The sequence below is a fragment of the Falco peregrinus genome, chromosome 14 (assembly GCF_023634155.1).
Source record: "Falco peregrinus isolate bFalPer1 chromosome 14, bFalPer1.pri, whole genome shotgun sequence".
Classification (NCBI taxonomy): domain Eukaryota; kingdom Metazoa; phylum Chordata; class Aves; order Falconiformes; family Falconidae; genus Falco; species Falco peregrinus.
This window is the reverse complement of record NC_073734.1, coordinates 22,190,204-22,202,455: the sequence shown is the minus strand read 5'-3', so window position 1 is coordinate 22,202,455 and position 12,252 is coordinate 22,190,204. Positions and strand designations below refer to the sequence as shown.

General features: G+C 37.9%; 1 protein-coding gene across 3 annotated transcripts in view; it reads right to left on the bottom strand.

Annotated features, from left to right (window-relative positions):
• Positions 1–6,208: 6,208 nt before the first annotated feature.
• Positions 6,209–12,252, bottom strand: part of NFATC3 (nuclear factor of activated T cells 3) — a 103,951-nt gene continuing 97,907 nt past the window's right edge. For all 3 annotated transcript variants that reach the window (XM_055818898.1, XM_055818897.1, XM_055818899.1), the window contains one exon: positions 6,209–9,674. In XM_055818898.1, the coding sequence (XP_055674873.1) occupies positions 9,550–9,674 (125 nt within the window). In that variant the 3' untranslated portion in view covers positions 6,209–9,549. The remainder of the gene's footprint in view (positions 9,675–12,252) is intronic.

Genomic DNA, 12,252 nt, shown 5'->3' with positions numbered 1-12,252 from the left:
AGCCACACGCCCACCCCCCAAGCTGCAGTTTGCCTTCTTTAAAAAAAAAAAAAAAAAAGTAGTAATCCTAAAACAATCAGTATGCTGTTGAGAGTAGAAAACTCGATTGTATATGCCTTACTCAGTAGAGTGCCAGCAATACCAAATGAAGATTTGAAGGTGCTTGCTTGTTTTAAACAACTTTACAAGCTTGAGGACCACTTCCAGAACGGTGCACCAAGTGAGCTCCACATATCTCAATAATGTGATTTCTTTTTTTTTTTTTTTTTTTAACATCACCACTGAGTATTTTTTGTGTTGCATGATACCCAGTTCTGGTTGTGCCTGCTTGGGCCCATCCACAGCAGATCTCCACTGTCTGCAAAGTGGCCTTGGGTGATGCACAAGCTACCCTAGTGTTGTATTTCTGATGAAAGAAACACAATGTAGCTTCAAATCTACCCTACCAGCTGAATGGAAAGAGAGAATTTAATTGCCTTTTTTCATTTTTGCTACTTTGTTTATGAAAGATTTAGTCACTGTTTAAATATTTAGTATCACTTAGTATTGTACTGCATTTAGGCTGTGTCCTCCCAACCCAATGGGATTTTTTTTTTTGTTACAACTGATACAATTCCATGTTACTCCACTACTCCAAATATTGTTTGAACTGCTAAGAGTTTATGTACTTGGGAAAAATCTTGGGCTTAGTGTAATCTATGTGCAAGTGATACAAAGCAATGAGGGCACAGTCTCTGTAGAGAGAATCCACAAGGGAGGGCAAAAATGGCACAGAAAAATTGAACAATAAACACTGGAACATGCCCTGCTTAGCCAGTGATCTGTTTAACTGTTGCTTATCTAAAGGGTATTTTATACAGCTTATCTAAAGGGTATTTTATACAGCTTAACTGTTATCTAAAAACTATTGCTAAAAATTCTGTGAGAGATTTTTTTTTCTGCATTCTGCTATGAAGTAGGGGTTGAGGTTAACCTTTTGTAGTGATGGAAGCCTGCAATTTGAGGAAGCCTTGCGCAGTAACCAAAAAGTTGGGTTGTGAGGTGTTGTCCCCTTGGCATGTTCTGTATTCTTTCTGGCTAAGGAAACCATATTGGTCTCCAGTGTCATTTTAGCAGCTGGATTAGTTCCAGAGGGTTTAGGTTCAGACAATCAGTATTTTAGACTCTCAGTGAAACTCTGCTGACAGCCACAAAATATATGCCTGTCTCTGCCACTCCAAACCACGATGTCATTCAGCCCAGTATTTGGCCAGTGTTGGATTGCTTGTTTCCTTCATTGTCTGTGCAACTTTTCCATTATAACTTTTGTCAGTGGTGAGGTCAGATGGCAATGATGACGTGCTTGGCATAGCTTCTTTTTTTCATATTCTTAGAAAAAATAATCCCATAGTAGCACTTAATTCAGTTTCAGTATTGCCTTATTTGTCCTATTGGCGTGATGACTTGTGCTCCTCATCCAGCTACTGTGACTACAGCCAGGCAAATGTCACAGGGGCGGTATTTGCTGTTGCTTGAATAAAGTTGTCCTTGACCTCTCATATTTGCTTTCTGTTGAAGATTTTATAAGCAAATTTTTATTCCTGGTAAGGGAAGAAGTGGTGGGAACATGGAACTGCACAAATGCGTGGATCAGCCAAACAGTAAGCGTGCCAATTAGTGCAGCTAGAGACAGAAACAGTTACAGTTACTATGAGAACTTTAGGCTATCACACAGTACAGACCTGAACACAAACTGTTGTAAGTAACAGGCAGTTGTAAGGGTTAATGTCTTGTGAGCAACCAGTACACACAGAGACACAGCATAAAAAGCACACAGTGAACATGTTGAATTAATGGCAGTTAAAATGGAAATGCACATCTCTTGTGAACTGAAACTGTTTCTGATTTCTAAATGGTTGCACCTTTATTATGATGCATTTCTTACAATGCTGGACCTTAAAACTAAAACATAATTTGTTAAATCGTAGAAAACCAGTGCTTTGGAGCAGGCTGTGCAGCAGCTTTGAAGGCACTAGTTCAAATGATGGAAGACTGGAAAAATCTGTTCTTACATCATACTCACAAATTTCCTACTTAAAAGCAATGACATACTGACTTCTAAAAGTTTGCGTTGTCCTTTTCCAGCACATTGTAAGAAAGACTTGGCTGGTGGATACACCAGGGAGTTCATGGAATATTTACAAACAGATCCTTTTATTGCAATAAGGAAAAATCTATGATGCACGTAAGAGAACTGGGAGGACACTCAGCTACTCTGTGCTGTTGTGTTTCTTCCAGTGTTGTTGCCACCTTGGCAGAGAGAATCCCTCATGCCTTTTGTAGCGAGCTACGTTAAGTTTAGGAAGGCAACCCTGACTTTTCATGCCTTTTCCTAAATAATGCTCGATGACACATTAAATCCTGAAAGCTGATGTTAGTGTTAGAGCCAGTGCTCTGCTAGCTCTACTCTTGCTGCTTGCAGAAGACCTAGTACATTAAGTTTGGCTTAGGAACTTGTGTGTTTGGTACCAGATGCTACAGTTGTTAAGGTGTGGAGGTGCTTATTGTTTTTTTTTAAAGTACCTGTTTTCTAGAAACATTTGCTTTCCTGACTGTCAGGATCTTCAGTAGTCTGCTTCCTTGTCTTCTCTGCTTTTAATTAAAAGAAAGACTTTTTCAAGTCATTAGATATTTCTCATTCCAGTGACACAAGAACTTCTGAAAGTAGTTTCTCCTTTTTTAGCTTTTCTCCCTTTTCTCCCTCCATCTTACTTCATGTGATACAACTGATTATCCAGCACCACATTCCCGAGCAATATTTTCATGAATGTCGGAGCTTACTTTAGGTACATCACATTTCTTTGAAAATTATGACACAATCAAGAATTACAGAAAAGAAGGTTGACTCACAGTAGCTTTTCTCATGTACTAGAGCTCAGGTGGATAGGAAAGAGCATGAGTGCACCGAATGATGAAACCACACTGACACTAGAGACAGAAATGGAGACCGATTACTAAGACTGGTGGAAAAACAACCCCCAAAAGCAAACAACCAGCAAACAGCACCTGGGGTTCAAATACTCGCTGTCAATTATTTGCAGTATGACCTATCAGAGAGTTACCTGTTGGCATTGAACTTCTTGATGCAAGGGGCAGGACCTCTCTGATCAGAACTGCTCTTTATTAGTCTTGCCTGTATCATTTTCAGGCCCTTTAGCCCATGCTCCTCACTCTCTTCCCTAGAAAATCAGTCTGTCCAACCTGCAGGAATTTTCCATGCTGTACATCTTTTTGATTTCTTCCAGACCCAACTTTTTATACTTTCATTGGTTCCCTTTTATCTTTATGGATAATGCAGCTCCTGCATGCAGAAGTCTTTATTGTCAATATTTTTGGTGTTTTTTTTTAATTATTTGCTTAGTCACAGTGAATCTTTCTGTAAGAAAAGGTGAATGGCAACAAAAGTTGAATGGCTGAAAAAAACAAACCATGACTCTCAAGATATTTTTTTTTGTTCTTTGCCTGTTTGCTTACCCAGTTTTATTATTCTCCTTTTAAATGCCTGTGTTTCATTATCACCATGTATATGTGATTCTGTGAGCTGTTCCAACTTGTTTTTTTATGGAAGGTGTAACAGTGTTAAACCTTCTTTATGGAAGGTTTCTGCAGTGTATTAAGAGGCCAGGACTAAGTTACTGGATGTGCACAGCAGGTAATGCAGCTTGCTAACAGGCTAAGCTGTGCACGGGCAGCTTGACGTGCCTTCTGTCTGGCTTAGCCTTCTTCAGCTAAGAACTACCAAAGTTTTCTTGTACCCACAAATATATGCATTTCTCTGTGGTACACATCAGTTGCACCAACGCTTAACTAGGTAATTTTATTCATAAAGTTGTCAAATGAGAAATGTCATAAGTTACTTTTTCTGGAGGGAGAGCCCTTGTAATGGGAGCAAGCGGAGCCTACACACACTCTACCAGCTCTTACCAGCAGATGTCACAGCAGTGACAGTAAGGAAAAGGTGGGGTTTGGTTTGTGGTTTTTTTTTTTTCTTTTCAGTGTCCAGACAATATTTAACGATAATAAATTTAAATAATAATTAATAATAAACCAACAAAAACTTGACACTAATTTTTCAGAAACTTGTATAGCTGACTTCTCTAGCAGATCAGCCTTTTCTAAAACAAAACAAGCCTTTGCAAAGCAAGTGTCTTATTTTTATCGCTTCTTAAAGTCTGGTTAGTTTTTTGGTTTTTTGGGGGTTTTTTCTGTTCTTTTACATGTAGCAGATATTACCGGTAACAAAGGTAACAGTAGGTTGTTGTAAAATAATTTGTTTCTTAGAGAATCTTGGCAAATGGCAATGCTTTTTGTGTGTTAAGAGTAGCTGATGAACGTTATCCTTTTTAGTAGGCACAATAAAGTTCAGTGTTAACTTCCATTACCAGAGAAGCCTGTATGCAAAACTATGCATGAATTTAAATATATTAGAAATTCTTTTCCATGTTGGACTGAGTACGCTTTTAACAGCCTTTCACATACCTTAATACTTCAATCACTACAGCAGTGGCTAGTTCCTGAATGATATTCTTCTAAATTAATTAAAGCCAAGGCGGCGGGGGAGGGGGGGGGGGCGGGGCGAGGGGGAAGGTGGGGGACCACTCGGGAAAGATCTCAGTTCTCACCTAATTTGCTACAGAGGAGCAAGTGCTGGATTCAAAGCACACGCTGGTATTTTGAGTTAGGCTGGGTGAGATGGCAGGAAGGATAGGAGCCTGGAAACAGGGAAGCAGACAGCACAAGCAGTGCTGGGGAATACTGTAAGGCAATACCAGCTACAGTAAGAGAATTAAAAGGCCGTGATTTCTGCCAGCACCTCCTCTGCATTGGGGTCCTAAATGAGCAGAAACTTCTAATACTCTTGTAAAGAAACTGACATTCCTTCTCTCTGAAATGACAGAACAGTCTTTCTCGAAGTAGAATTGAAGTTTTCATAATGCCTGGAATAAAGTCCCCTCTCTGCAGTGCAGCAGCCAGGGGTGTCAGGGTGAGTGCCCAGGGCTAGTCATGCTCAGCTTTAAAAGCCCTGGCGTGACTGCACATCCTATCATCAATCCTGTCTTATCATCAATCCTGTCCTATCAATCTCAGTGAATCAGCCTTCAGCCTGTTTGCACCTAAAAGGCGACTTGAATTGACAGCGAAGTATACGCAGTCAATCCATGGATTATTACTAGTGTTGGCATATGCTAATTATATACTGGGTAATCATACTAGAAAACATGTGGAAGAGCTTTTAGACAGCTTGTGCTATTTTTAGTAAAACTCAGATATAATTACTTTGCATTCAGTTACTGGCACTGTAGCTACCTCTTTCTGCTATATTTATAGATAAAAAACATTGGCGAAGGTAATCAGTCAGGACGTGCGCTCTAAATAAGAACCTAATCCTGAAGTGGCCTGTGTTCTCCCTGCACAAGGTGAGCACATCCCGGTGGGATGGTGGCTCTCTGCTCTCTCGTCAGGTGTGCATTGCTAACCAAAGGCCAGAACTGCTTCAGTGTGCAGTTTGGAACAGGCGTGTACCTTAATATGCCTGGGGATCCCACAGACAAGTAAAAAACCCTGTAACAAAGCTGCGAGGGAGATAAAAATAATATCTTTTCAGTAACACTAATATCACTGAGACTAGAGAGAGATTTTTAAGACCTCAATCTACTATACCATCAGCCAAGATTTGGCAAACAATTTAGACTTTGTAGGAATTTTACATCTATTTTTGAAACAGTTTAACTGCACTTGCCTATGATAATATCCTTTCAGGAGTGGAAATTACCCTTTATGATGTGCTCCCTGAATAGTCATTTCTGGTATATTAATTTCTCTAAATAATCTTGTGATCGTCTAATTGAAACAATGATACCTGCAAATAGGAAATCACTGTTGTGCAGACCGATGCTGTGTCAGCGCTGCTGATCGTTCCTTGCGCAGGTACAGGCTTGCTGTTGCTGGCTTTGAGTCCCAAACTGAAATTGCTTCAGAACTGCTGCCCTTCAAGGGGCCATGGTAAATGTCCCTCATTTGGTATGTCACACCTGAGCATAGCTGTTCACCACTGCATCACAGATAGGGAGTTTCTTCCCACTCTGCATTCGGGTCTGCATTTTAAATAAATGACAATACATTTGCATTATTTTTTTTTTATTTGAACACTATGATTTAAGAGCCTAAATGCAAGTTTTTCCCTTTATTTCTGCAAGTAGCACTGCAATCATAACTTACAAAAATGTTTAAAATACAAAATGTACATGAAATTACAATACAAGGCTCTGTAAACATCTAGAACTTAATCTTTATTGTCCCACATTTTTAAATATAAAATTTCAATTTGAATGATTTCTGAACCTCAAGGAATGACATCCATTATGAGTATCAAAAATAGAGTTTCAAAGCTTTGTTTGTATCAGAACAAAACTGTCATGTTATTTTCATTCTTTGGTTTAAAAAGGATGGCAGTTCCCCTGATAACATGAAAATTTTACTACAGAAATTCAGATTGCTAGTTTATGGTAATTTCATGAAATCACACCGCACCCTCCCACCCTCCCCACCCCCCCCGGATTAATATACTACCCTTTATTTGTTTTTAACATTGATCTTTGACCCTCCTTATAGAAAAGCTACCTCATCATTAAGGCTTTCCTTCAGGATAATCTAAATTATTACAAAGTTTTGGAAAAGTACTCGGGGAGAAGAAAGGACTTAAGGGCAAGGGAGTGGATGCCAACAAAGTATCAACAGTTGCCGGGTTCTGTTGTTTAATTAAATTTGCATAGTCCAATAGAGATTGTGTGCTTTTTATATCACTAAAATTATACAAGAGTAACAGTCTTTACCTACGTTATCACACAAGCTAAAATAAGACCCTTGTACTGAAGCTTTTACAAGGCAAATACAAAACTGCTTTAGTATCCAAAGCTATATATTTTTTTTTATTTAATTTTTAAATAGGAAAGCGTCTCTATGTCTACAGGCATCAAGGTATTTAAAGGCATCAGAAAATTTAGTGCATAGCAACTCCGGATTGTTTGGGCTCCTATAATTTAGGTACAGTGAATTCCAGCTACTTGGAGAACTTGCAAGGAGAGTCTGTACCAGTAGGATAAAGGAGCATAAATCCCATACAGTATGAAAAGCTGTTCAGTTAGAATTCTCCTACAAACAACGGTTAATGCAAAAGACCCAATACATGAATGAAAACTGGAACATGCCTTGCCACCAGCACGTAGCCAGAAGACAATTACGTAGCTTACAGTGTTGTGTGGTGGTTTTTGTACTTTTTTTATTTCTAAGGTGTCAAAACCATAAGTAGATGTATTTCTGTGTGAATCCTTTTCTAGGATCTTTAGTAGAGGACAGAGGAAAGCACCATTGCTGAGGGACAATTACAATATCACGCTTTTCAGATTACAGCCCTGCCAACTTTTTCCTGCAAATTTTAAATTTGCATTATTGGACAATACATTCACAAAAAGGATGCTTAAGATTCCCAACACACACATAGTGGCCTTGCATTAAGTTGTTTGAAATAACTATGAAATGTCAAGATAGTAGCCTTAGGCTGCACTCTTAAGTGGAAGTACATGATAAAAGTTGTAATTTCACCTGTTTAATGTGTGGTCTTTTTAAAAGTTCATGATTCGGTTATTACAAAGAGGCAATTATAGCTACTTTCATGGTATTGCTTGGGTGTGACTTAAATTTAGGTGTAAAATTTTGCCTGCAAAAGGCTCAACGGATAGTCTTCCCCATGACTGTCTGCCAAAATGAAGCATTGGTGGAATTTGTTTGCTCTTACAGGTATTACAATTCAGTAACAGTATCTGCTTTAAGACCATTTTGCTGTAATTTTAAGTTTACAGTAATTTTCTACAGAAAGAGGCGTGTACTCCATGTATGTTAAACCACTGAAATGTCCACAATTGTCTGAACTAGTTTCAATGCAAACACACTGTCTACATTCCAAAATTTTGGAGTGCATTCACTTTTAATTTTCGTTAGAGCATCATGGCTCACCCAAATGAGGAACTACAACTAACATCTTAAATGCTTTGAGGTTCCATGTATTTCTGGTCTTATTTTGCCATTATTGTTGTACCCTGTATGTTCCGTATCAGAAAGCTTTGTAAACGACAGCGTCTTCTGGGGGAGGGAAATATTTGTGGCCTAAGCAGGCAGTTTCAGATCCTCTCCTAGGTTTCTAATCATAGAGGCCTGAGATTTTTACTAACTATGTAAACAGATAGTCTCAAATGTCTGGGATGATGTGGGTAAGGGAAACGCATCCTTTGAACTGCTATGGATCTTGTCTATTTCTTTGGTAGCTTCTGCTTCACACGTTTACAATGAAACATGAGCAAACCATACTACCTAATCACAAATTGACAGCAAATTACTTGTTAGCAAACTGATGTTTATAAACAGCTTAAATTTAAGGAACGGTAATTTTCATCTCCATAGGACTTCTGAGTGGCATGGTCATCAGGCATACAGCGTGTAAAAGAAACAGATGTGATCAAGTGATTTATTGCATGGAAAACTCAAATGCCACTGAATTGGTGATTTCAAAACCATATTCTGCAGGGAAAGCAGGAACACTTAGATCCTCAGCAAATATTAAAATTTCTCCTGTATCTAACATGGCTTTGATGTTGCTGTTCTTTAATCTAAAATCCTACTGCTCAAATTTGATTACAAATGTAACTTTCTAAGAAAAAGCTATTTCAAGAAGGAGCCTGTGCTAATAAAGAACAGGAAGATTATCCACAAAGTTATAAAAGTTATATTTTGGAATGTCATTTCTATCCCAACACTTTCATGATGGAATGGTCTTTTTGCAGCCTATCAAGTAACATTTTCAGTTTATAAACAAGTGCAGATCTACATTTGGCTTTGCTTCCTATGAATCTAAGAAAGAAAACGCTACAGTATTTGTATACACAATGGCTTCCGTGGCATTGGCTTCAGATGACAGGTATGACTGATTTGCCATTGGAAGATCATATTAAAAAAAAATTAAACAATAGAAGCTTTAAAGGTTTTCCAAAATGACCAAAAGGTGTTACAAATCATCAGTTACAAACTACACTATCTCTAAGGGAAAGCAGCACACTGAAGATGTGTATTAAATCTTTTTCCACATTCAGTACTGTGAATATTATATGAGCAAACTAACATCTCCCCACATCTGAAGCACTTACAATATAAAAGTATTCTATTTAAATGCAAAAAGCAAAGCTTGTTTGTAACTTTAAAACAGTTAAAATATCTGGTGTAGATTCTGTGTGTCCATTTTAAGAAGTCTCTTTACAGCATCTCAGGAACTATAATTAAAATGCTCTGTCTCTACATCAAAAATGTAACCCACTAAAAGGGCTTTGCAAGGATCCACTGTTCCAGTTCATAAAGGCCACAGAGTTGGAAGCACAGTAAGTCTAAAGAGGAGGAAGAGGATGAAGAAATATTCAGAGAAACTGTTAAGTTTTCATGGATGTTCCGTTGTAAGCTTATCCGTTACTGGATTCCATCAGATATTCTTGTCTCCAGAGATCCAGGACATGCACGTGCAGACTGGCCAGCCATTGTTGTTCCATGTGACACTGAGATCTGTGACATATCTCTTCCTATAATCTCATTCACTAAAAAAAAAGCAAAAAAAAAAAAAAAAAAAAGCAAAAAAATGACTTTTTATGCTTTTGAAAAGGCAGGACTCATCAGTGTATCACTTCTAAAAAGAAATATTTCAGTGCTAAGCCTTGATGCAGTTAAGAAACAGAGGATGAATGAGGAACCTAACCTCAGTAACAGTTGAGCAAGGGGGAAACCCCCCCCAGTCCTATTTTCTCCTAGTTTTGCACTTTGTACTTACCAAATCCGTGTCGATGGATCCCTAAAACACTTGAAGAAAATAAGCACATGCATATGCGTGACAACCAGGTAATCCAAAGGCACAGCACAGGTCGGTTCAGTACAATTTCCCCACGGAATTCCTTCTGTTCAAGAGTGTTACAGGCACAAGTAACTAACTCTTGGCTCTTTCAAGCTACTTACAGAACTTCCTCAGAACTTGGATTTGGGTTAACAGAATATTCTTTTTAATACTATATACCTATTTAATTGGCCAGTTTTCTTAATAATTGCATTTCTGAAACTGCAGTAATAAACTTTTTTAGTTATCAGTCAACTTTTCTATAGTGAAATGATTGACTAATGATTGACTAATGCAGGTCGCATCAGTTTGTGTGTGTGTGAAATTCACAAAGATTAGCAAACTATTACTATTTACAAGTGAGGGACACCACTGTGAATATGATGAAGTAGCACTTAAGTTATCAGCAAACAACGATTTTGGAATGTTACCCTAAAGCTTAGATAATTGATTGCAGTATAATTGAGTCTGGAAGATGACAAACCCAATTATTCTAATGGATAAGTGTAAATGGAGTGATATGAGTATCTGTTTTAGAAAGTTGGCAATGGTAAGTTTAAGAAACAGTAGTATTCTAAGTGGAGATGAAAAATACCACATTAATGACAAAGTTTAGATAACTATTGGATTATAAGAAAAATAGGATTATTATTTAATAGTTAGAAGAGGCATGTTGTTTTCCATGATTGAGTCGCAGTAGGTAAACAGCATCTCTTATTCAGCAAGACTTTGAATGTGCTGGATTATAGCAATAAAAGAAAAGCCTCTGCCATGAGTCTGTCTGGATCCCTTTCATGGGATCCTTTTGTTGAGTAAGGACCATTCCCAGTAGAAACAAAATAAATTTTGCTTTGCTAGTAATCTGCTCCTACTGGAAATCTTAAGACGTGTGGAACCTAGGCTTTTTGCTCTTTTGTTCTCTATTTGCAGAACAATATTGATATACTTCACCACCTTTCTTAATGCTTCCTTAATTTTCCATAGCAGGATTTAGCTTCCTACTAACCATTCCTCTCTGGCAGAAGCATAACAAAATTAATCTACTGGTAGTGTAAATTGCTCTTTATGTTTATAGTGTTCAACAGTCTGAGCGTTGTCTTTTGCTGCAGCGGTAGCCTAAGTGGGTCTGAAAGAAAATGCAGTAGTATTGCGAATGCTCTGAAATACTTGTGAGATATACAAAATCTAACTCTGAAAACAAGTTTGGTTTATATTTTTTTAGTTTACTTAGAAAAGCTTTAAAATCACCTTAGGTCATATACCCGTATGTAACCACAGAGCAGGTATTTGTTATCTAAAAGTGAATCGGTGGCAGTGGTATTCCCTTGCATGAATGCAAGGACAGCTTGTTAAAAATACACATTATTGCAGGCCAAAGGTGAAAATAGTTCAGACCAGCTATGTAATAACAGAGTCCCTCGAGCGTTGCAAGGCTTGCAATTTATTGGCCTTCAAAAAAATCTTTCCGTCAGTGAACTTAACCGCATGAGCGCAGGTAGGGTACTTTTTCCAACTATTTTTATTACGTCAACACAATGCATAAGTGAGCAGCCATTAAAAAACAAGACTTTTTTTTTGTTTTTTAAACAAAATTTAGTTGTTCACTTATAAGAAGGATGCTCCACCAGCTTCTGTCAGGGCGCTCGTTAAGTTGCTCTGACTACAGGACCTCTAACAGCTATTACCAGCTGTACGCTGCTGAATAGTCGCTTTGTGCAAATCAGATACTGCAGCTGTTCAGCACTACTAAAACTTTCATGAGCCATACAATAAAAAGCAATATAGCTAAATGTCTTTTATATTTTGAAATTATGAAGATGGTTACTTCCTTTAAGTTTTGATAGGTGATACGTGTCTGTACTGATGACACTAGAGCACGCTGGTCTATACTGTTGCAACGGTTTGTAGGTCCCACAGGCAAAGGTGTTTCACTGAACAGCACGTAGCCACGTGGCATTAAGTTTTCCTCAAATCACATTACACTGTGAATACAATAGCTGGGTCATATGGTGCTTTATTTGCCAAAGTTCTGCATAATTCATTATGTGGAGTACTAAATTCAAGTTATAGGTTAATTTGGCTTTTTTGTTTGTTTGGTTTTGAGATTATTTTTTTTTAATAACCATGGATTTGTTTACAATAAGCTGTTATATAGCGGAGTTCAATAGCTCTGTCATGCCTTTCATTTTGCTGTTGGAGAACTATTTTTAGCAACGTTTCTAGCATGTAGCCAATATAGGTTTATCTGATTATATGTATTTCCATTTGAAACATGTACCGTCTCTAAG